Source organism: Bombina bombina, chromosome 1 (genome assembly GCF_027579735.1).
Source record: "Bombina bombina isolate aBomBom1 chromosome 1, aBomBom1.pri, whole genome shotgun sequence".
Lineage (NCBI taxonomy): Eukaryota > Metazoa > Chordata > Amphibia > Anura > Bombinatoridae > Bombina > Bombina bombina.
Window position 1 is genome coordinate 963756665 of NC_069499.1, and position 25649 is coordinate 963782313.

Genomic DNA, 25649 nt, shown 5'->3' on the forward strand with positions numbered 1-25649 from the left:
AGTTAATCAGCCAATCAGATTGAGCTTGCATTCTATTGGCTGTTCCGATCAGCCAATAGAATGCGAGCTCAATCTGATTGGCTGATTGGATCAGCCAATCGGATTGAACTTCAATCTGATTGGCTGATTAAATCAGCCAATCAGATTTTTCCTACCTTAATTCTGATTGGCTGATAGAATCCTATCAGCCAATCGGAATTCGAGGGACGCCATCTTGGATGACGTCCCTTAAAGGAACCGTCATTCGTCGTTAGTCCGTCGGTAGAAGAGGATGGCTCCGCGTCGGCTCGTCTGAAGATGGCTCCGCTCCGCTCCGGATGGATGAAGATTGAAGACGCCGCCTGGATGATGACTTCAATCAGATGGAAGACTTCTTCAGCGCCCCTTGGATGATGACTTCAATCGGATGGAAGACTTCTTCAGCACCCCTTGGATGATGACTTCTGCCGCTGCGGATCTCCTCTTCTGTTCCATCGGTGGTCGGCTGGCTGAAGACAGCTAAAGGTAGGATGATCTTCAGGGGGGTAGTGTTAGGTTTATTTAAGGGGTGTTTGGGTTAGAGTAGGGGTGTGTGGGTGGTGGGTTTTAATGTTGGGGGGGGTTGTATTTTTATTTTACAGGCAAAAGAGCTGTTTTCTTTGGGGCATGCCCCGCAAAAGGCCCTTTTTAGGGCTGGTAAGGTAATACAGCTGTTAACTTTTTAATGTAGAATAGGGTAGGGCATTTTTTTTACTTTTGGGGGCTTTGTTATTTTATTAGGGGGCTTAGATTAGGTGTAAGTAGCTTAAAATTGTAATATTTTTTAAATGTTTGTAACTTTTTTTTTGTAACTTATCTTTTTTTATTTTTTGTACTTTAGTTAGTTTATTTAATTGTATTTAATTGTAGTTATTTGTAGGTAATTTATTTAATTAATTTAATGATAGTGTAGTGTTAGGTTTAATTGTAACCTAGGTTAGGATTTATTTTACAGGTAATTTTGTATTTCTTTTAGCTAAGTAGTTATTAAATAGTTAATAACTATTTAATAACTATTCTAACTAGCTAAAATAAATACAAAGTTACCTGTAAAATAAATATAAACCCTAAAATAGCTGCAATGTAATTATTAATTACATTGTAGCTATCTTAGGGTTTATTTTACAGGTAAGTATTTAGTTTTAAATAGGAAAAATGTATTTAATGATAGTGTAGTGTTAGGTGTAATTGTAACTTAGGTTAGTTTTTATTTTACAGGTAAATTTCTCTTTATTTTAGCTAGGTAGCTATTAAATAGTTATTAACTATTTAATAGCTATTGTACCTAGTTAAAATAAATTGAAAGTTGCCTGTAAAATAAAAATAAATCCTAAAATAGCTACAATATAATTATTATTTATATTGTAGCTATATTAGGGTTTATTTTAAAGGTATTTAGTTTTAAATAGGATTAATTTAGTTAATAAGAGTAATATTTATTTAGATTTATTTAATTAATATTTAAGTTAGGGGGGTGTTAGGGTTAGGGTTAGGGTTAGGGGTTAATAATTTTATTATAGTGGCGGTGGTGTAGGGGGGCAGGATAGGGGTTAATAAATGTATTATAGGTTGCGGCGGTGTAGGGGGGGCAGGATAGGGGTTAATAAATGTATTATAGGTGGCAACGGTGTAGGGGGGGCAGATTAGGGGTTAATTAGTTTAATATAGGTGGCGGCGGGGTCCGGGAGCGGCGGTTAGGTTTAGGGGTTAATAATTTTATTATAGTGGCGGTGGTGTAGGGGGGGCAGGATAGGGGTTAATAAATGTATTATAGGTTGCGGCGGTGTAGGGGGGCAGGATAGGGGTTAATACATTTATTATAGGTGACAACGGTGTAGGGGGGGGGGCAGATTAGGGGTTAATACATTTATTATAGGTGGCGGCGGTATAGGGGGGGCAGGATAGGGGTTACTAGGTATAATGTAGGTGGTGGTGGGCTCTCCGGGAATGGCGGTTTAGGGGTTAATACATTTCTTATAGTTGCGGTGGTGTCCGGTAGCGACAGTTTAGGGGTTACTAACTTTACTTAGTTGCGGGGGGCTCCGGGGGCGCCGGTATAGGGGGTAGAACAGTGTAGTTTAGTGTGGGTGCTTAGTGACAGGCTAGCAATAAAGCTGGGAAAAAGCCGAAGAGCAGCGAGATCGGATGAGTGATAGCTATCACAATCCGCTGCTCATCGCCCCGTACTTGGTGTGCAGCTTTTTGACAGCTTTATTGATAACTTTGGCAAGATTTTTGATGTCCGCGGCGGCAATGGTAGGTGAGCTTAGGCGGGCGTATTGGGTCCGGCGAAGGCAGGTAAGTAGACACGTTGATAACTAGAAGCCATAGAATTATTGTATAGACAATTAGCAAATCTAGGCAATTATCCCCGCTTGCTTATACCCAGAAGTACTGATAAAAAGAGTTTTCAGTGGATGACAGTTTCATCTATGTAGTTAAAAAATTAAGAAAGTTGCATCCTCTCAGCTAAGACCAAACACATATAGGGGCTGATTTATCAAGTGTCTGGAGGACATAATCCACTGTAGTGAATTATGTCCACCACACATCGATATATGCCGACAGCATACTCTGTCAGCATTTATCATTGCACAAGCAGTTCTGGTGAACTGGTTGTGCAATGCCGCCCCCTGCAGATTCGTGGCCAATCGACCGCTAGCAGTGGGTGTCAATCAACCTGATCGTATGAGATTTGTCAGATTGCTGTCCGGCGTCTCAGAGGAGGCGTACAAGTTAAGGAGCAGCCATTTTAAGACTGCTGCTTCTTAACTCCTGTTTCCGGTGAGCCTGAAAGCTCGCGCGGAAGCAGGGGTATATGGCCTCATTCAGGCTCCATAAATAGGACCCATAGAATTGTTCATTGTTTTGATAATTTTAAGGTGTGTTTCTTCAGCTATGTATCTCATTCTATAAAATAGTACAATGTGTTAATGGCTTATTTGGTATGGCATAACTGCCCAAAATCTCAAAACTGACTGTCAAACATATACATTTTAAAAGTAGACAACCCAAGGTATTGATCTAGGCCAGGGGTCAGCAACCTTGGCTCTCCAGATGTTTTAGAACTACATTTCCCATGATGCTTAAGTGTTTTTAAGCTGCCTAAGCATCATGTGAAATGTAGTTCTAAAACATCTAGAGGCACATGTATTTACAGTTGGCTGTGAGATGTTTTACAAATGCAATCATATGAAAAAATCAATAACTTTTTACAAACTTTGGGTTTCCCACTGAAATTATTTATACACAATCTGTAATTTGTTTGGGTAATTAACCCCTTAATGACAACTGACGTACCAGGTACGTCCTGCAAAAACTAGCAGTTAGTGACAATGGACGTACCTGGTACGTCAGTTGTTTAAGAGAGTGCTGGAAGCGATCGCAATTGCTTCCAGCAGCTCTCAGGGTATTGCAGTGATGCCTCGATATGGAGGCATCCTGCAATACCTTTTAACAAGCCTCCAATGCAGAGAGAGCCACTCTGTGGCCCTCTCTGCACCGGTATCAATGGTGCAGTGTTCCGGGGGGAAGGGAAACAAAGAGGCGGCAGCGTGCGGGCGCGCGCGCGCATATTAGCCACTGACACCAATGAAAAAAAAAAAAAGTTCAAAACATAAAATATATATATATATATATATATAAAAGGATCGGGGGGGGGGGGTATTGAGGGGGGGGCTGCTACACTACAGAAAAGTTTATAAATATTTTTGGGGGCAAAATTTATAAATATTTTTGGGGATAATTGGGTACTGGCAGACAGCTACCAGTACCCAAGATGGCGGCAATTAAGTAGCAGGGAGGGTTATAGAGCTGTTTGGTGGGGGATCAGGGAGGTTGGGGGCTAAGGCAGGGCTCCATTACAGCAGAATACATTTTTTTAAAAAATAAAATAAAAAAAACTCCTTTTATTTAGTACTGGCAGACTTTCTGCCAGTACTTAAGATGGCGGGGACAATTGTGGGGTGGGGGAGGGAAGAGAGCTGTTTGGGAGGGATCAGGGGGTGGGATGTGTCAGGTGGGAGGCTGATCTCTACACTAAAGCTAAAATTAACCCTGCCAGCGCCCTACAAGCTACCTAATTAACTCCTTCACTGCTGGGCATAATTCACGTGTTGTGCGCAGCAGCATTTAGCGGCCTTCTAATTAACAAAAAAGCAACGCCAAATCCATATATGTCTGCTATTTCTGAACAAAGGGGATCACAGAGAAGCTTTTACAACCATTTGTGCCATAATTGCACAAACTGTTTGTAAATAATTTCAGTGAGAAACCTAAAATTGTGAAAAATTTAAAGTTTTTTTTTATTTGCTCGCATTTGGCGGTGAAATGGTGGCATGAAATATACCAAAATTGGCCTAGATCAATACTTGGAGTTGTCTACTACACTAAACTAAAGCTAAAATTAACCCTACAAGCTCCCTACATGCTCCCTAATTAACCCCTTCACTGCTGGGCATAAAACACGTGTGGTGCGCAGCGGCATTTAGCGGCCTTCTAATTACCAAAAAGCAACCCCAAAGCCATATAAGTCTGCTATTTCTGAACAAAGGCGATCCCAGAGAAGCATTTACAACCATTTGTGCCATAATTGCAGAAGCTGTTTGTAAATAATTTCAGTGGGAAACCTAAAGTTTGTGACAAAATGTGTGAAAAAGTTAACATTTTTTTTAATTTGATCGCATTTGGCGGTGAAACGGTGGCATGAAATATACCAAAATGGGTCTAGATCAATACTTTGGGATGTCTTCTAAAAAAAAATATATACATGTCAATGGATATTCAGGTATTCCTTACAGATATCAGTGTTCCAATGTAACTAGCGCTAATTTTGAAAAAAAAGTGGTTTGGAAATAGTGAAGTGCTACTTGTATTTATGGCCCTATAACTTACAAAAAAAGCAAAGAACATGTAAACATTGGGTATTTCTAAACTCAGGACAAAATTTAGAAACTATTTAGCATGGGTGTTTTTTAGTGGTTGTAGATGTGTAACAGATTTTGGGGGTCAAAGTTAGAAAAAGTGTGTTTTTTCCATTTTTTCCTCATATTTTATAAATTTTTTTATAGTAAATTATAAGATATAATGAAAATAATGGTATCTTTAGAAAGTCCATTTAATGGCGAGAAAAACGGTATATAATATGTGTGGGTACAGTAAATGAGTAAGAGGAAAATTACAGCTGAACACAAACACCACAGAAATGTAAAAATAGCCATTGTCATTAAGGGTAAGAAAATTGAAAAATGGTCCGGTCATTAAGGGGTTAAAAGGCCTCTAATTGCTTTAAAAAAAGCTCTTTCTGATATAATGTATCTCTCCTGTCTGTCTGCAAGTTAAGTGCAAGTGATGCTGACAAGCACAAGCAGATACTTAGGGGCGAGATTACATATGAGGCGCAGGTTTCAGCACAACTGCTGAAACCCACGTCGCCGTTAAGTTCACCTTGCACATCGGGTGAATCACTGATACGGTGCCGGCAGTTCATATACTGCCGTAAGTCAGATAAAATGGCAATGTTCAGAAATGTGCGTAAATAGACATTTCTGGAGTCGCCAGTGACTTACGGCAGTTTATAAACTACCGGGGCCTAAGTAAAAAACAAAAAAATGTTACATCGCCCATAAAAGTCTAACCCGCCTCCCAAAAATAATCCAGACACATCAAAAAAACCTATATCTGCCATCCCCCCACATTGCAACTATTAATAAAAGTTATTAACCCATAAACCGCTATCCCCCCACAACGCAATATACCTAATAAATGTATTAACCCCTAATCCCCCATCATCACAAAGTATCTAATTACACTATTAACCCCTAATCCGCCATCCCCCCACATCGCAAAATATCTAATTACACTATTAACCCCTAATCCGCCATCCCCCATAACACAAACTACCTATTAACACTATTAACATCTACACCGCCAACCCCCTTCAACACAATATTCCTAATTAATATATTAACTCCGAAACCGCCATCCCCCCACAACGCAAAGAACTAATCTTATTACTAAGCCCCCAAACCTAACATTCCCTAAGTTAACCCCAATTACATAAAATAAAAAAGACTACCTTACTAATAAATTAATTAAAATTTACCAAAATAGTAAAATCCTAACTTACAATTAAAATAAAAAATCCTAACATTACATAAAAATAACCTAATATTAAATTAAAAAAAAATCTAATATTACAATTTTTTTAAAAAAAGGGACATTTAAGTTCTGAATTATTATTGTCACAATAGTCTACCTACTCTACAGCAAAAAAATAAAAATAAAACACCATATCAGTTTTAATGTTACTGATATATAAGCAGTAAAAAAAATCACTGATCAAATGTCTGGCATTTTAGGGAGTTGCTCAGCACGTGAAATGTGCAAATTGCTGGACATATTTCAAGAGCTTGTATCCCTAAAAATAGCAACATTTATAAACATAAGTGTCTAGATCACATTATTTTTGTAAATGTAACTATTAGTGGTAAAAATTTTTTATAGAATTTAATTGAGATTTTTGTTGTTAAAGGGACATTGTACACTAAAATGTATCCCAAATTATTAGTTTGCAATTTAGTGATATAGCAGCAATTTATATATATATATATATATATATATATATATATATATATATATATATATATATATATATATAGGGTAAAGGACACACTCTCCGGGACTTACTTAAATGGTATTTATTAATACAAAAAGAGGGTGACGTTTCGGGGTGATTAGCCCGAAAACGTCACCCGCTTTTTAAATACCATTTAAGTAAGACCCGGAGAGTGCATCCTTTACTTCCCCATATGTGTATTCTTTGAATGCACCCCGGGCAATATGTTGTGGATTACAAGTGTGTGCAGAGCCCTTGGGACTGTTTGTATGTGTATATATATATATATATATATATATATATATATATACATATATATATATATATATATATCCTATATTATAAAAGGCCAAGTGTTTGTCTGAAGCCGTCATGCGCAGTAGAGACAGAGGGGCCCATTTATCAAAGGGCTTGCGGACCTGATCCGACACTGCGGATCAGGTCCGCAAGACCTCGCTAAATGCGGAGAGCAATACGCTCTCCACATTTAACATTGCACCAGCAGCTCACAAGAGCTGCTGGTGCAACGCCGCCCCCTGCTGACTCGCGGCCAATCGGCCGCCAGCAGGGAGCTGTCAATCAACCCGATCGTATTCGATCGGGTTGATTTCCGGCGGTTCCTGTCCGCCTGCTCAGAGCAGGCGGACAGGGTTATGAAGCAGCGGTCTTTAGACCGCTGCTTCATAACTTGTGTTTCTGGCGAGTCTGAAGACTCGCCAGAAACACGGCCCTTCAAGCTCCATACGGAGCTTGATAAATGGGCCTGAATCACTTGGCCTTAGAAAGCGCACGCGCACCCACCCGACCTCGCACGCGCACCTCTGCAAATGAAACAGCAGCGCGAGGAACACAGCAGCGCGAGGATCAGGCAAGTGAAAACACAGCAGCGCGAGGATCGGGCAAGTGAAAACACAGCAGCGCGAGGAAAACACAGCAGCGCGAGGATCAGGCAAGTGAAAACACAGCAGCGCGAGGAAAGCACGAGAGAGAGAAGAGAGAGAGACCAAGACCGCTGTATTGCACAACATGGCCCGTGTGAACGGGCTTTAGGACTAGTATATATATAAATTTATATATATATAAAATGCTACCAAGTTTTAGACCCCAAAACCAAACCCCAAAGCGAAGAAAACTAAAATTTGAAATCCTACACACTTACTGAGTCCTGCTCACTCCCTGTGTGTTTGTTACCGCTGCACATGCATGGGGAACCAGTGACTTCACCACTTACTGAGTCCTGCTCACTCCCTGTGTGTTTGTTACCGCTGCACATGCATGGGGAACCAGTGACTTCACCACTTACTGAGTCCTGCTCACTCCCTGTGTGTTTGTTACCGCTGCACATGCATGGGGAACCAGTGACTTCACCACTTACTGAGTCCTGCTCACTCCCTGTGTGTTTGTTACCGCTGCACATGCATGGGAACCAGTGACTTCACCACTTACTGAGTCCTGCTCACTCCCTGTGTGTTTGTTACCGCTGCACATGCATGGGGAACCAGTGACTTCACCACTTACTGAGTCCTGCTCACTCCCTGTGTGTTTGTTACCGCTGCACATGCATGGGGGAACCAGTGACTTCACCACTTACTGAGTCCTGCTCACTCCCTGTGTGTTTGTTACCGCTGCACATGCATGGGGAACCAGTGACTTCACCACTTACTGAGTCCTGCTCACTCCCTGTGTGTTTGTTACCGCTGCACATGCATGGGGGAACCAGTGACTTCACCACTTACTGAGTCCTGCTCACTCCCTGTGTGTTTGTTACCGCTGCACATGCATGGGGAACCAGTGACTTCACCACTTACTGAGTCCTGCTCGCTCCCTGTGTGTTTGTTACCGCTGCACATCCATGGGGGAACCAGTGACTTCACCACTTAATGAGTCCTGCTCACTCCCTGTGTGTTTGTTACCGCGGCACATGCATGGGGGAACCAGTGACTTCACCACTTACTGAGTCCTGCTCACTCCCTGTGTGTTTGTTACCGCTGCACATGCATGGGGAACCAGTGACTTCACCACTTACTGAGTCCTGCTCACTCCCTGTGTGTTTGTTACCGCTGCACATGCATGGGCGAACCAGTGACTTCACCACTTACTGAGTCCTGCTCACTCCCTGTGTGTTTGTTACCGCTGCACATGCCTGGGGGAACCAGTGACTTCACCACTTACTGAGTCCTGCTCACTCCCTGTGTGTTTGTTACCGCTGCACATGCATGGGGGAACCAGTGACTTCACCACTTACTGAGTCCTGCTCACTCCCTGTGTGTTTGTTACCGCTGCACATGCATGGGGAACCAGTGACTTCACCACTTACTGAGTCCTGCTCACTCCCTGTATGTTTGTTACTGCTGCACATGCATGGGGGAACCAGTGACTTCACTACTTACTGAGTCCTGCTCACTCCCTGTGTGTTTTTTACCGCTGCACATGCATGGGGAACCAGTGACTTCACCACTTACTGAGTCCTGCTCACTCCCTGTGTGTTTGTTACCGCTGCACATGCCTGGGGGAACCAGTCACTTCACCACTTACTGAGTCCTGCTCGCTCCCTGTGTGTTTGTTACCGCTGCACATCCATGGGGGAACCAGTGACTTCACCACTTACTGAGTCCTACTCACTCCCTGTGTGTTTGTTACCGCTGCACATGCATGGGGGAACCAGTGACTTCACCACTTACTGAGTCCTGCTCACTCCCTGTGTGTTTGTTGCCGCTGCACATGCATGGGGGAACCAGTGACTTCACCACTTACTGAGTCCTGCTCACTCCCTGTGTGTTTGTTACCGCTGCACATGCCTGGGGGAACCAGTGACTTCACCACTTACTGAGTCCTGCTCACTCCCTGTGTGTTTGTTACCGCTGCACATGCATGGGGGAACCAGTGACTTCCACTTACTGAGTCCTGCTCACTTCCTGTGTGTTTGTTACCGCTGCACATGCATGGGGAACCAGTGACTTCACCACTTACTGAGTCCTGCTCACTCCCTGTGTGTTTGTTACCGCTGCACATGCATGGGGGAACCAGTGACTTCCACTTACTGAGTCCTGCTCACTCCCTGTGTGTTTGTTACCACTGCACATGCATGGGGAACCAGTGACTTCCACTTACTGAGTCCTGCTCACTCCCTGTGTCTTTGTTACCGCTGCACATGCATGGGGGAACCAGTGACTTCACCACTTACTGAGTCCTGCTCACTCCCTGTGTGTTTGTTACCGCTGCACATGCCTGGGGGAACCAGTGACTTCACCACTTACTGAGTCCTGCTCACTCCCTATGTGTTTGTTACCGCTGCACATGCATGGGGGAACCAGTGACTTCACCACTTACTGAGTCCTGCTCACTCCCTGTGTGTTTGTTACCGCTGCACATGCATGGGGAACCAGTGACTTCACCACTTAATGAGTCCTGCTCACTCCCTGTGTGTTTGTTACCGCTGCACATGCATGGGGAACCAGTGACTTCACCACTTAATGAGTCCTGCTCACTCCCTGTGTGTTTGTTACCGCTGCACATACATGGGGAACCAGTGACTTCCACTTACTGAGTCCTGCTCACTCCCTGTGTGTTTGTTACCGCTGCGCATGCATGGGGAACCAGTGACTTCACCACTTACTGAGTCCTGCTCACTCCCTGTGTGTTTGTTACCGCTGCACATGCCTGGGGGAACCAGTGACTTCACCACTTACTGAGTCCTGCTCACTCCCTGTGTGTTTGTTACCGCTGCACATGCATGGGGGAACCAGTGACTTCACCACTTACTGAGTCCTGCTCACTCCCTGTGTGTTTGTTACCGCTGCACATGCATGGGGAACCAGTGACTTCACCACTTACTGAGTCCTGCTCACTCCCTGTGTGTTTGTTACCGCTGCACATGCATGGGGAACCAGTGACTTCCACTTACTGAGTCCTGCTCACTCCCTGTGTGTTTGTTACTGCTGCACATGCATGGGGGAACCAGTGACTTCACTACTTACTGAGTCCTGCTCACTCCCTGTGTGTTTGTTACCGCTGCACATGCATGGGGAACCAGTGACTTCACCACTTACTGAGTCCTGCTCACTCCCGTGTGTTTGTTACCGCTGCACATGCCTGGGGGAACCAGTCACTTCACCACTTACTGAGTCCTGCTCGCTCCCTGTGTGTTTGTTACCGCTGCACATCCATGGGGGAACCAGTGACTTCACCACTTACTGAATCCTGCTCACTCCCTGTGTGTTTGTTACCGCTGCACATGCATGGGGGAACCAGTGACTTCACCACTTACTGAGTCCTGCTCACTCCCTGTGTGTTTGTTACCGCTGCACATGCCTGGGGGAACCAGTGACTTCACCACTTACTGAGTCCTGCTCACTCCCTGTGTGTTTGTTACCGCTGCACATGCATGGGGGAACCAGTGACTTCACCACTTACTGAGTCCTGCTCACTCCCTGTGTGTTTGTTACCGCTGCACATGCATGGGGGAACCAGTGACTTCACCACTTACTGAGTCCTGCTTACTCCCTGTGTGTTTGTTACCGCTGCACATGCCTGGGGGAACCAGAGACTTCACCACTTACTGAGTCCTGCTCACTCCCTGTGTGTTTGTTACCGCTGCACATGCATGGGGGAACCAGTGACTTCCACTTACTGAGTCCTGCTCACTTCCTGTGTGTTTGTTACCGCTGCACATGCATGGGGAACCAGTGACTTCACCACTTACTGAGTCCTGCTCACTCCCTGTGTGTTTGTTACCGCTGCACATGCATGGGGGAACCAGTGACTTCCACTTACTGAGTCCTGCTCACTCCCTGTGTGTTTGTTACCACTGCACATGCATGGGGAACCAGTGACTTCCACTTACTGAGTCCTGCTCACTCCCTGTGTCTTTGTTACCGCTGCACATGCATGGGGGAACCAGTGACTTCACCACTTACTGAGTCCTGCTCACTCCCTGTGTGTTTGTTACCGCTGCACATGCCTGGGGGAACCAGTGACTTCACCACTTACTGAGTCCTGCTCACTCCCTATGTGTTTGTTACCGCTGCACATGCATGGGGGAACCAGTGACTTCACCACTTAATGAGTCCTGCTCACTCCCTGTGTGTTTGTTACCGCTGCACATACATGGGGAACCAGTGACTTCCACTTACTGAGTCCTGCTCACTCCCTGTGTGTTTGTTACCGCTGCACATACATGGGGAACCAGTGACTTCCACTTACTGAGTCCTGCTCACTCCCTGTGTGTTTGTTACCGCTGCGCATGCATGGGGCAATCAGTGACTTTACCATTGATGTGAGAAATGTGCCTAGCTCACAGCTAGCATTGTCAGACTGTGTACATATATACAAATAGTGCCCCAAATATTTAAAATAGAGACACTGTGTAATATACGTGTGAAAAGGACATAAGATACATGCATGACCTACACAAAGTTACATATCCACTAAATTACAGTACAAGCATCACCATTTGTGAAAGCTGCATATTTTGTACATTTAAATTAATGCAACAAGGGTTTTGTAGCTCTGTGTTCTGGAAAGTTTCTTGTATAAATCTTAAACAAACTATTATTTTTTTAATCTAGTCATTTGTTTCTTTTTGTGTATTATCCATTATATGATCATTTGCCTTCATGTGCGTACAGTGACATAAAACAGTTTCCGTTTTACTTATATTATTAAATTCGCTTTGATTTCATGGTATTCTTTTTTTAAGAAATACCAAGGTAAATAGCATGCCTGGAGTTCTACATTGAAGGAAAAACTACTGCCATCATGTATTACATTCTTGCAAAACTGCTGCGATACAGTACTGCAGACACATGCACATCCCTGAGCTTATCTCCCTGCCTTTTAACAAAGAATGCCAAAGGAACAAAGGACATTTGATAATAGAAGTAAATTGGAAAATTGTTTAAAATGTCATGCTCTGTGTGGTCTGCATGATCTGAAACATGAAAATAAAATCTGAGGTTTCATGTCCCTTAAATTCCAGTTGTTAAGTTTACATACAGAATGTGATCTAGCCCTAAATGTGGCATTTTTGTGTTTAGCATATGTAGATAATATATGTCATTAATATCATATTAAAGGGACATGAAAACTATTTTTTTTTCATGATTCAGATAGAATCAAAAAGCCGAAGTTAGTATGTGTACATATGTATTTATGTGTTTATATGTGTATATATGTCTGTAAATGCATACCTATGTATTTATGTGTTTATATGTGTATATATGTCTGTAAATGCAAACCTATGTATTTATGTGTTTATATGTGTTTATCTGTCTGTAAATGCATACCTATGTATTTATGTGTTTATATGTGTATATCTGTCTGTAAATGCATATACACACATATAAACACATAAGTACATATGTATACACATATAAATATATATATCTTTAGACATGTATATGTATATATCTTGGGCGCGATCCGATAAAAGGCGTAGTTTGCAGCGCAAGCGAGGGAACCCGCATCGCCCGCAGTTTCAGCTCGCAACTCGAGCTATCCCATATACGGCGCCGTCAGATGCTAACGTGCCGTAAGTCGGATAAACCAGCGATGTCCAGAAATCTGCGCAAGTACAAATTTCTGGCGTCGCCAGTGACTTACGGCACGTTAGAAACTGCCGGCGCCTACAAAACCTGACTAAAGTCTAAATCACCCGCACTGTCTAACACGCCTCCCTAACATAGTCCGACACGTCTAACCCTCTATCCGCTATCCCCCCTCACTATCCTAACAATAAAATATGTATTAACCCCTAAACCGCCGCTCCCGGAGCCCGCCGCTACCTAATAAAGTTATTGACCCCTAAACCGCCGCCAGCTATATTAAATCTATAACCCCCTAAAGTGAGCCCCTAACACCGCCGCCATCTACCTTACCTACCCCCTAAAGTGAGCCCCTACCCCGCCGCTATCTATTTTAAAATTATTAACCCCTAATCTAATCCCCCTACCCTGCCGCCATCTATATTAAATTATTTAACCCCTAAAATACTAAACTATCCCTACCACTAAACCTAAGTCTAACCCTACAAATAGCCCTGAAAAGGGCTTTTTGCATGGCATTGCCCCAAAGTAACAGCTCTTTTGCCAGCCCTTAAAAGGGCTTTTTGCGGGGCATGCCCCAAAGAATTCAGCTCTTTTGCCAGCCCTTAAAAGGGCTTTTGGCGGGGCTTTGTCACAAAGTAAACTGCTCTTTTGCCTACAATCTACATCCCCCTACACTGCGGCCACCTATAATAAATGTATTAACCCCTAATCTAATCCCCCTACACCGCCGCCAGCTATATTAACTATATTAACCCTAATTATATTAGGGTTAATATAGTTAATATAGTTATTATATTATATATATTAACTATATTAACCCTAATTATATTAGGGTTAATATAGTTAATATCGTTATTATATTATATATATATAAAGTATAATAACCCTATCTAACTCTAACATCCCTAACTAAACTCTTATTAAAATAAATCTAATATTAATATTATTAATTAAAATATTCCTATTTAAATCTAAATACTTACCTATAAAATAAACCCTAAGATAGCTGCAATATAATTAATAATTACATTGTAGCTATGTTAGGGTTTATATTTATTTTACAGGTAAATTGTTAATTATTTTAAATAGGTATAATAGCTATTAAATAGTTATGAACTATTAAATAGCTACCTAGTTGAAAATAATTACCCAATTACCTGTAAAATAAATCCTAACCTAAGTTACAAATACACCTACACTATCAATAAATTAAATAAACTACAAATATCAATCTAAAAATACAATTAAATAAACTAAACTAAATTACAAAAACAAACAAACACTAAATTACAAAAAATAAAAAAAAGATTACAAGATTTTTAAGCTAATTACACCTATTCTAAGCCCCCTAATAAAATAATAAAGCCCCCCAAAATAAAAAAAATTCCCTACCCTATTCTAAATTAAAAAAAGTTCAAAGCTCTTTTACCTTACCAGCCCTTAAAAGGGCCTTTTGTGGGGGCATGCCCCAAAGAAAACTGCTCTTTTGCCTGAAAAAAAACACACAATACCACCCCCCAACATTACAGCCCACCACCCACGTACCCCTAATCTAACCCAAACCCCCATTAAATAAACCTAACACTACCCCCCTGAAGATCTCCCTACCTTGTTTTCACCCAACCAGGCCGAACTCCTCATCCGATCCGGGCGATGTCTATCCAAGCGGTAAAGAAGAGGTCTTCATCCCAGCGATGTCTTTATCCAAGCGGCAGCAAAGTCTTCTTCCAATCAGATTGAGCTCGCATTTTATTGGCTGATCGGAACAGCCAATAGAACGCAAGCTCAATCTGATTGGCTGATTGGTTCAGCCAATCGGATTGAACTTAAATCTGATTGGCTGATTCAATCAGCCAATCAGATTTTTCTACCTTAATTCCGATTGGCTGATAGAATCCTATCAGCCAATCGGAATTCGACGGACGCCATCTTGGATGACGTCATTTAAAGGTACCTCATTCGTCGTTCAGTCGTCGGCCGGGATGGATGCTCCGCGTCGGTGGAGAGAAGATTCAAGATGCCGCTTGATGGAAGATGCTGCCCGATGGAAGAAGACTTTGCTGCCGCTTGGATAAAAACATTGCCGGGATGAAGATTTCTTCTTTACCGCTTGGATAGACATCACCCGGATCGGATGAGGAGTTCGGCCCGGCGTGAAGATAAGGTAGGGAGATCTTCAGGGGGGTAGTGTTAGGTTTATTTAAGGGGGGTTTGGGTTAGATTAGGGGTATGTGGGTGGTGGGTTGTAATGTTGGGGGGTGGTTTTGTGTTTTTTTTTTCAGGCAAAAGAGCAGTTTTCTTTGGGGCATGCCCCGCAAAAAGCCCTTTTAAGGGCTGGTAAGGTAAAAGAGCTTTGAACTTTTTTTAATTTAGAATAGGGTAGGGAAATTTTTTTATTTTGGGGGGCTTTATTATTTTATTAGGGGGCTTAGAATAGGTGTAATTAGCTTAAACATCTTGTAATCTTTTTTTTTTATTTTTTGTAATTTAGTGTTTGTTTTTTTTTGTAATTTAGTTTAGTTTATTTAATTGTATTTTTAGATAGATATTTGTAGTTTATTTAATTTATTGATAGTGTAGGTGTATTTGTAACTTAGGTTAGGATTTATTTTACAGGTAATTGGGTAATTATTTTAACTAGGTAGCTATTACATAGTTAATAACTATTTAATAGCTATTATACCTAGTTAAAGTAATTAACAATTTACCTGTAAAATAAATATAAACCCTAACATAGCTACAATGTAATTATTAATTATATTGTAGCTATCTTAGGGTTTATTTTATAGGTAAGTATTTAGATTTAAATAGGAATATTTTAGTTTATAATATGAATTAGATTTATTTAATAAGAATTTAGTTAGGGGTGTTAGGGTTAGATAGAGTTAATATAGTTAATATAAATACTATAGTAACTATATTAACTATATTAACCCTAATATAATTAGGGTTAATATAGTTAATATATATAATGTAATAACTATATTAACTATAATATACTTAGGGTTAATATAGATAATATAGCTGGCGGTGGGGTAGGTAGATTAAATTAGGGGTTAATAATTTTAATATAGATGGCGGCGGTGTAAGGGGCTTACATTAGGGGTTAATACCATTAATATAGGTGGCGGCGGTGTAGGGAGGGCAGGTTATAGGGCAAAAGAGCTGTTTACTTTGGGGCAAAGCCCCGCAAAAGGCCCTTTTAAGGGCTGGTAATAGAGATAATTATTTTAGGGGGATTAGATTAGGGGTTAATAATATTAATATAGCTGGCGGCGGTATAGGGGGATTAGATTATGGGGTTAATAATTTTTATATAGGTGGCGGCGGTGTAAGGGTTCAGATTAGGGGATAGATAAGGTAGATGGCGGCGGTGTAAGGGGTTCACATTAAGGGATAGATCAGTTAGATGGTGGCGGTTTTAGGGGTTCACATTACGGGATAGATCAGTTAGATGGTGGCGGTTTTAGGGGTTCACAGTAGGGGATAGATCAGTTAGATGGTGGCAGTTTTAGGGGCTCACAGTAGGGGGTTAGTTTATGTAGATGGTGGCGGTTTAGGGGTTAAATACTTTATTAGGGATTGCGGCGGGGGATCGCGGTTGACAGGGAGATAGACATTGCGCATGCGTTAGGTGTTAGGTTTTATTTAGCAGATCGCGGTTGACAGGGAGATAGACATTGCGCATGCGTTAGGTGTTAGGTTTTATTTAGCAGATCGCGGTTGACAGGTAGATAGACATTGCGCATGCGTTAGGTGTTAGGTTTATTTATCAGCCAGTTTAGGGAGTTATGGGGCTCCAATAGTCAGCGTAAGGCTTCTTACGGCTGCTTTTTGTGGCGAGGTGAAAATGGAGTAAGATTTCTCCATTTTCGCCACGTAAGTCCTTACGCTGTATATTGGATACCAAACTGCGCGGGTTTGGTATACCTGCCTATGGCCCAAAAAACTATGGGCGACGGCAGAAATATACGCGCGTAACATCCTCCGTATATAGGATACCAAAGCCGCACAAATATTGGCGTTGCCAGCTTTTGCGGGCGACGATTTTTATCGGATCGACCCCCTCAATGTTAAATCCCTTTGACTGTCTTTTTTTTCTAACACCTGATATCTCAAATCTTTGAGCCCTTTTGACTTTTGTGTGTAATCTTTTTTTAAAGTAATTTTTATTAGAGGGTGTTATTATGCGTGTAACTGTACTTTGTAATGTATTTATGCATTTTTTGCAACTTTTAACTTTTTAACTTTAAAACAGTTAACCAGATCTCTGTAGTTGCAGTAGTCATTCTAGCGTAAATTGCGATTGCGCTCAAGCCAGTAATCACATTTACAAAATACGAGCAGTAAGCTTGACAAGCACAAACCACTGCAATATACCCCTTATCGCTCACATGCAATTGTTTGTGCTCCACTCATAATCTCGCCCATTTTGAGTAAACTGTTACTTCTGATATCACCTCTGTATCTGACTTCTTATGCAGTTTTTACTAACTTCCTTATCAGCAGAACACTTTATTACCTGACACATCATACCTAATGTTTTCTATGGTAGCTATCTGGCACCTTCCACTGTTCATTTTTTTTTATAATACCTGTTCTATTACCAGCTTCACACTTTATCTGACTTCAGAATCTGATATAATTACTTTTTATTGACTTTTCTTTAGGGTACTTAGTTACTCAGAGTTCATTAAAGGCATGGGGTAATGTCATTTTTTCTCTACTTAATGTGTTCCCAGTTATCCATTTTACCTGCTAGAGTGTATTCAATTGTTTACAAATATCTTATTTATCTTTATTTTGTCATGTGGAATAGTTGCATTTCCTGTCAAAACCTCCACTTATACTAAAAATGTCATTACTCAGTAATGGCTACAGAAAAGCAATGTAAACACAAGCCATTATAAATTAACCTCTCAGCGGAGATGGGAGACAGAGAGAGCCCAGTCCTTTTTAAAGGATGTTCCTGAATAAGATTTGAATAAAATTAGATGAAAACTAAACACAGGAGAATAGCATAATCGGTAAATGCATAATAAAAAGACAACGCAAAATGACTTTATTTAAATTTTAAATGAGTATTAGATTTCTTTCTGACAAACTTAGTTCTATTTTCCCTCTCTCTGTATGATGTGACAGCTATCAGCTAATCACAAAATGCATATACGTATAGTGTGTGAATCTTGCACGCGCTCAGTAGGAGCTGGTACCTCAGAAAGTGTGCATATAAAAAGATTTTGCATATTTAGATAATGGAAGTGAATTGAAAAGTTGTTTAAAATTATGTGCTCTATCTGAATCATGAAAGTTTAATTTTGACTTGAGTGTCCCTTTAACTTGTGTTGAGTACACTGTCCCTTTAAGCTCAACCTTTCAGAGATTTCTGTTGCTAATGTTGATAACAAAGAAGACAAGTAACCCAAATTGATGTGATTTTTAACTGAAAAAAAACCTTCTTGTCTCCAAAGTGATTTCTACTTGGATCAACTTTTTATAAAACAAAAGGTCTTTACATAAAGCCTAAGTATTCCCAAGATATAAAATACCACATATTTTAATGTGTAAAATAATGTAATAGGGCTTAGCAATGAAAAAACTACTTAAAGGGACATAAAACCCAAAATGTTTCTTTAATGATTCAGATAGAGAATACAATTTTAAAGAACTTTCTAATTTACTTTTGTTATCTAATTTGTTTCATTCTCTTTGTATCATTTGTTGACGGAGCAGCAATGCACTACTGGTTTCTGAACACATCGGTGAGTCAATGACAATCTGTATATATATATATATATATATATATGCAGCCACCAATCAGCAGTAAGAACCTAGATTATTTGCTGCTCCTGAGCTTGCTTAGATAAATCTTTCAACAAAGGATAACAAGGGTAGAAAGCAAATTAAATAATAGAATCAAATTGGAAAGTTGTTTAAAATTGCAATATCTATCCGAATCTTGAAAGAAAGGGACATGAAACCCAACATTTTTCTTTAATGATTTAGATAGAGAATACCATTTTAAACAACTTTCCAATTTACTTCTATTATCTAATTTGTTTTATTCTCTTGGTATCATTTATTGAAGGAGCAGCAATGCACTACTGGTTTTTAACTGAACACATGGGTAAGCCAATGAAAGATCAGTATATTTATGCAGCCACCAATCAGCAGCTAGAACCTAGATTCTTTGCTGCTCCTGAGCTTGCCTTGATAAACCTTTCAGCAAAGGATAACAAGAGAAGGAAGCAAATTAAACAATAGAAGTAAATTGGAAAGTTGTTTAAAATTGTATTCTCTATCTGAATCATGAAAGAAACATTTTGGGTTTCATGTCCCTTTAAAGGCTAAGCTATGTGCTAATACTAATTACAATAAATATATGTTGTGCCACAAAATCTATTATAAATGTGCTTTCAAATAACTTAACCCTGAAAATTTTAAGAAAATGTTGGTCAGTATGTTTTATTTATGAGAAACTTCAGAAATGTCCACAGTTCATGTAGCTAAACAGTTTTCTTTAAAATCAGATATTTTATTATCAATTGGACGTCGTCAATGATAGCCCACGCAAAATGGCTGGTCAATATGAAATTTAGTCAGCCAATCATTTGGTACATTTTTGGTTCTCACTCTCACCTCTGTATTTTCAGTGCTGGCATTATATTTAAGCTTTTTTTCTAGTGAGGATGAAATAAATTCTTTTAATCTGTTAGAAACTGTGCACATATATCCTGATGTATCATTTTACATAATTATTATTTCCTTCCTTTTTTTCAGAGACTGCGGGAAATATGTGGAGAGGACGATGCACCTTTGTACAAGCCTCGAGTCTATGCATACGAAGGGGAATTAGAAAGAATTAACTCTGTGGGTGAACTCTCTGTTCCGGAGAGTGAATCAGACCTGGGATTTTTGGATGATTTGGACCCAAAGTTTGGAAGATTGATGGAAATCTGTTATAATTGATGACAACCGCTATTTTTGTTTTTCTTGCTGCTTTCAGGGAAGGGCTCTGCCATTGCACTACAACATGTGGGGTAAAATGGTAAATGTCAGTGCACTTACCAGTCTGAAATGAAAAGTCTGATAATACCTAGATACCTCATTTTATTAGTGCCTGCCTCTTGTGTGTAGTGGTGAGAGGGTCAGTGCCATTGCACACACACAGTTTTATATGTATATAGTTACTCAACAGTATTGATATTACAATACATATATGTACAATAAGAAGCTTGTGAATGTTTGGCTTTGCTACATAGGCTCTGTTCTGTTTTATAATTACAATTCACTTGTATAGTTCTTGTGGTTTTCATGTGAAAGTTCAAATGCTTGTGCACAACAATTATATTAATTTTATATTCCTGTTTTGTTTATAATATGGTAATATGAATGTATTATTTTAAAAATTTGGTGGTGGAAGTTGATTGGATAATCAAACTTGGCTACTGACTGAGCCCTCTGGTAAGCAAGAGGCAAAAAAAAATATGAAATAACATCTTAAAGGGACATTAAACACGTGAGATTGTTACTCTAGTTGTTTAATTATAACTGTCCCTAACTGTTCCTAGTAGAGGAAACACAATAAGATAACAGGTTTTTAAACGTTGAGGAACCAATGTTAGTTTATGAAACTAAATTTTTACACTTATTTTTTTTTTCAACATTAAAACACAAATATAATTTTTAAAAAAATACATCAGAATTTATTTCACTTAAATTGGGGATTGTCATGCAGAAACAGGATTAAGTCTTTATTTGCAATTAAAGCCATGTGCATGTGCTAATTTCATGGAAAACAAAGTTTCCTGAGCAGTTCAAGAATATTTTGGCTTCTGCAGCGTTTGGTTTAGAACAACTAATTTTAATAAATTTTTTGTGAGGACAGTTCGATATATTTTCCCCCCCATACATTAACCCCAACAGGTCATAAAGCTGCCTCAATCTGAGTTTGATCTGACAGCATTTTTGATGTGGGCTTTTGCTTTAAAAGCTGATACTAAGTGCACATACGTGATGGTACAGTAAGTGCACATACATGATACTACACTAAGTGCACATACGTGATACTACACTAAGTGCACATACGTGATACTACACTAAGTGCACATACGTGATACTACACTAAGTGCACATACGTGATACTACACTAAGTGCACATACGTGATACTACACTAAGTGCACATACGTGATACTACACTAAGTGCACATACGTGATACTACACTAAGTGCACATACGTGATGGTACACTAAGTGCACATACGTGATACTACACTAAGTTCACATACGTGATACTACACTAAGTACACATACGTGATACTACACTAAGTGCACATACGTGATACTACACTAAGTGCACATACGTGATACTACACTAAGTGCACATACATGATACTACACTAAGTGCACATACGTGATGGTACACTAAGTGCACATACGTGATACTACACTAAGTTCACATACGTGATACTACACTAAGTGCACATACGTGATACTACACTAAGTGCACATACGTGATACTACACTAAGTGCACACACGTGATGGTACACTAAGTGCACACACGTGATGGTACACTAAGTGGACATACATGATGGTACACTAAGTGGGCTTTTGCTTTAAAAGCTGATACTAAGTGCACATACGTGATGGTACAGTAAGTGCACATACGTGATGGTACACTAAGTACACATACGTGATGGTACAGTTTGTAAGGTTAATTTTATCTGTAGTGTAGAAATTACCCTCACAACCCCGATCCCTCCTAAACAGCTCTCTTCCCTCCCTCTCCCCCCACTGGTCACCACCATCTTAGGTACTGGCAGACAGTCTTCGAGTATGCAGCTTTAGGGTTTTTTTATAGCTCCCTGATCCAACTCTCTCACTAGAAGCCTCCATCTTAGGTAGTGGCAACTGTCTGTCAGTACACAGTTTGCATTTTTTTTTTTAAATGTTTTTACATTTTTTATTGATAAAATAAATTGCTTGTAGTGCAGCGGTTCTACCTCCCCCGTTTCTGTAGAGTAATGGCCTGTCCCTCACCAACATTGTTTTTTTTTCTGTAGCATAGGGAACCGTCCCCCCACCCGGGATGTGCCGCCTACCTTCCTTCCCTCACACACCAACCACAGCACCACCGCAAGCCGATACAGACAGTGACACTGTCTGTATCAGGGATCTGCCTTCATATTGTAAAGGAAAAATGATCATCTCTTCCCTACCATATGAAGGCAGATGCCTTCTGCCTCTGGCTGCAGTCTTCGCTGTCAGCTTTGATCCAAAAGGTCAGCCGTAGGTACTACATCAACAGGGTATGTTGTGCTAGGTAGTAGTAGTACCTATGTCCAGTAGGCATTAAGTAGATTGGGAAAAATAATAGAACACCTTATAAAAACTAATCCATGTCATTATGTAGTAGTGTTAGTGTAAGCAGTATGTACTGAATAAGACTATGATTAAAAGGTCTGATCAATAACAACAGAGATACCCAAATTATGTTTTTGATTTGTTTTGTTTTTTAATTTGTTGATTAGTTTTGCTCTATTCTGATTTTTTTTTTGCACCTTTGTGTGCCTCCTAAGTGAGGAATATAATAAAATTGGAAGTTAATGCCAAATAATATAAAAGTTATTTTCTTTAAATTCTGCATGGATTGGATTTCTGAGTATCTCTAAATATGTTAGGATTACCCTAAACAATAACAGAAGCACATTAAGTATGTCAAATCCTAGAAAGATACAGCTAACAATCTCAAGCAACAGCTTAAGCACAACATTAATGCAGTGTAATAAATCCTATTGATTTAAGTTGGTAGCATCTCTGAGGTTTTGTTTTGTACCAAAATGCTGGTGTGTGTTCAGTAGAATTTCCTACCAATGCCTTGTGTTCATGGCTGTTGTAAACTCATACCTCCTGCGTCCTGCAAGATTGTCATGGGTTGTGAGGTATGACCCACATTTTGCATGCAGACCTTTGCTGTCCTGGTTTTAAGAGACTGATTGAGCCTCAACCAAACTCATCCAAGACGCGCCCACAAACCTCTGGACACACCCAAAGACAACCCATAAACCAATCTGTCCATCTGTAGCCATTCCCCATCCACAAATTTCCAGTGGGCCATTGCCCTCAAGCTTTTAACTTCTTACATCCCGGAAATAATCTGGCAGATGTTGAGAGAGATATAAACTAGTGATAACAAGTATATCTATTGAAGTCTATGGAGTTGTTTTATGGCACCACTAGTTTTATGTCTCTCAAAGTACGAATGTGCAGTCATTATTTACTAAAGTCAATCAAGTATATATGTTCAGACCGCTTCTTCCAAACCTATATGCCAGATCTCAGTTTGTGCTTTGCAATCCACCCGGATTTATCTGACCGGGGTGATTAACAGCCCCTGCTCGCAGTGTTACACGAGCTGCCAATTGTGCAATTATATATGCAAGTAGTGTATTGCTGCCCACTAGAGGTGATGCCAAGTGAACAGGTTCGTAGTTGTCCGCCCTTGTCGACCCAACATTTCTTAAATTTAACTCTGTGTTAAACCCCTGAAAAAGTTTTAAAATCTGCTCTGTACCAGTAATGCACTAATGGTACAGACCTAAACATGACATTGGAATGCACCTATGCTTTCAATATGGAAAAACTCTAAAAACACTGTTTTAACCCAGCGTGTTACACTGAGTAAAATCTTTCACAGCAGAGACTGATTTCTTTCTTTTCCAAACAGCTCTAGGCTCAGTCTACTGAGAGGTTGCTGAAGGATTTGTTCACTATTTTTTTAGTTTAATTGAAACAAATCCATAATAAGTTTATACAATTTAATTGGAAGTTCTTAGAAGGATATACAACCCAAACTTTTTCTTTCATGTTTCAGATAACGCATGTAATTTTAAGCAATTTTCTAATTTACTCCTATTATCAATTTTTCTTTGTTCTCTCGATATCTTTATTTGAAAATGCAGGAATGTAAGCTTAGAAGCCGACCCATTTTTGGGTCAGAACCCTGGGTAGCATTTGCTGATTGGTCGCTACATTTAGCCGCCAATGAGCAAGCGCTACCCAGGTGCTGAACAAAAAATGGGCTGGCTCCTAAACTTACATTCCTGCTTTTCAAATAAAGATAGCAAGAGAACGAAGAAAAAATTTGGGTTTCATATCTCTATAAATGTAGCTATGACCCATATATTCTGTATATATTGACTTTTATCCTACGGATGTAATATTTTTGATAAATGAAACATTAATCAGAGACATGTACAAATATACAAATGTATACAACAACCATTAAAAGAAGCTTTCCAGTATAAAATGAATAGAAACAAATCCGAAACTGGGGCTTATTATGGTTGTTATATATGTGGTCTTTATTTTTTGTTTAAAAGGATATAAAAAGAGCAAAAGGAAGATTCTCTAATGTGTTAAAGCATTTTATTGCTGCACTGTTGCGAACAAATAACTGTTTAACCTCTGCAAATGGGGTTAAACACATAGTCAAAATCAGCTCACATCTGGTGAACCATTGACAGGAAACTAATGTGTGTAACCCTTGTTTTAATCTGACATTAAATTTAGTAGTATTTAAGCAGAGGCATAAAAATATATAGATTTTCACTGTATTTAATATAGGATGGACTTAATACTTTTTTCTCCTAGTTAGTTACTTTTTATTATTGAGAAAATGAATAAATATGGCATATCCAGTTGTAGTCTTAAAGGGAAGGGTACGGCGAGTTTTAGAAATAAAAATGTTATATAATGTACATAAAACACAAAGCATTCCCATTTGGCTATTCTGTTAATTAGACTTTCATTGAGAACCTAAATTGTTATTTTTGTTATTGGTTTCTGTATTTTTAAATAAAGTGCCTTGTTTGATAAAAGAAAATTGTTTGTTTTTAATCGCCTACATTAACCTTTGTAGTCTGAAAAAATCTTCTGTTATATTTTGTTGTGTCAATTTTTAGTTGTGTCTCTAATTCGTTATTGCTTGTAATTTTTGTAATACTCACCCTGAAATGCTATGGGCCAGTAAAAAGTTAGCGCGTGACCAAAACCCGATGTGGGCTAACTTTAGGACTTCGGATATCGTGACCGCATTAACCGCTTCTCGCCCTAGACTTCCATGAAGCGCACAGAACAAAAAAAAAACCTAACACTTATTACTTGCAGTTCGAACAAAGTTCATATTCATTGTTAAACAACACAATACTAATATTTTAACTTAGCAACAGTTCAGAAATTAATATTTGGTGGAATAACCCTGATTTTCAATCACAACTTTCATGCGTCTTGGCATGCTCTCCACCAGTCTTTCACATTGATGATGGGTGACGTTATGCCCCTCAGTCGCACAAATTCAAGTAGCTCAGCTTTGTTTGGCTTGTGACCATCCATCTTGCTCTTGAATTAGAGCAGGTCATTTTTTCACCATAGTGGCCCTTTAAAGGGAAATGATCTTGTTGGATTTGCA

The 25649-nt window shown here is 39.8% G+C and overlaps 1 protein-coding gene across 1 annotated transcript in view; it reads left to right on the forward strand.

Annotated features, from left to right (window-relative positions):
• The window catches only part of CDH26 (cadherin 26), a 238884-nt gene extending 213820 nt beyond the window's left edge, over window positions 1–25064 (forward strand). Inside the window, exon 20 of the mRNA XM_053705610.1 lies at window positions 19960–25064. Coding sequence (XP_053561585.1) covers window positions 19960–20148 — 189 coding nt within the window. The 3' untranslated portion in view covers window positions 20149–25064. The remainder of the gene's footprint in view (window positions 1–19959) is intronic.
• The last annotated feature ends 585 nt before the right edge of the window (window positions 25065–25649 follow it).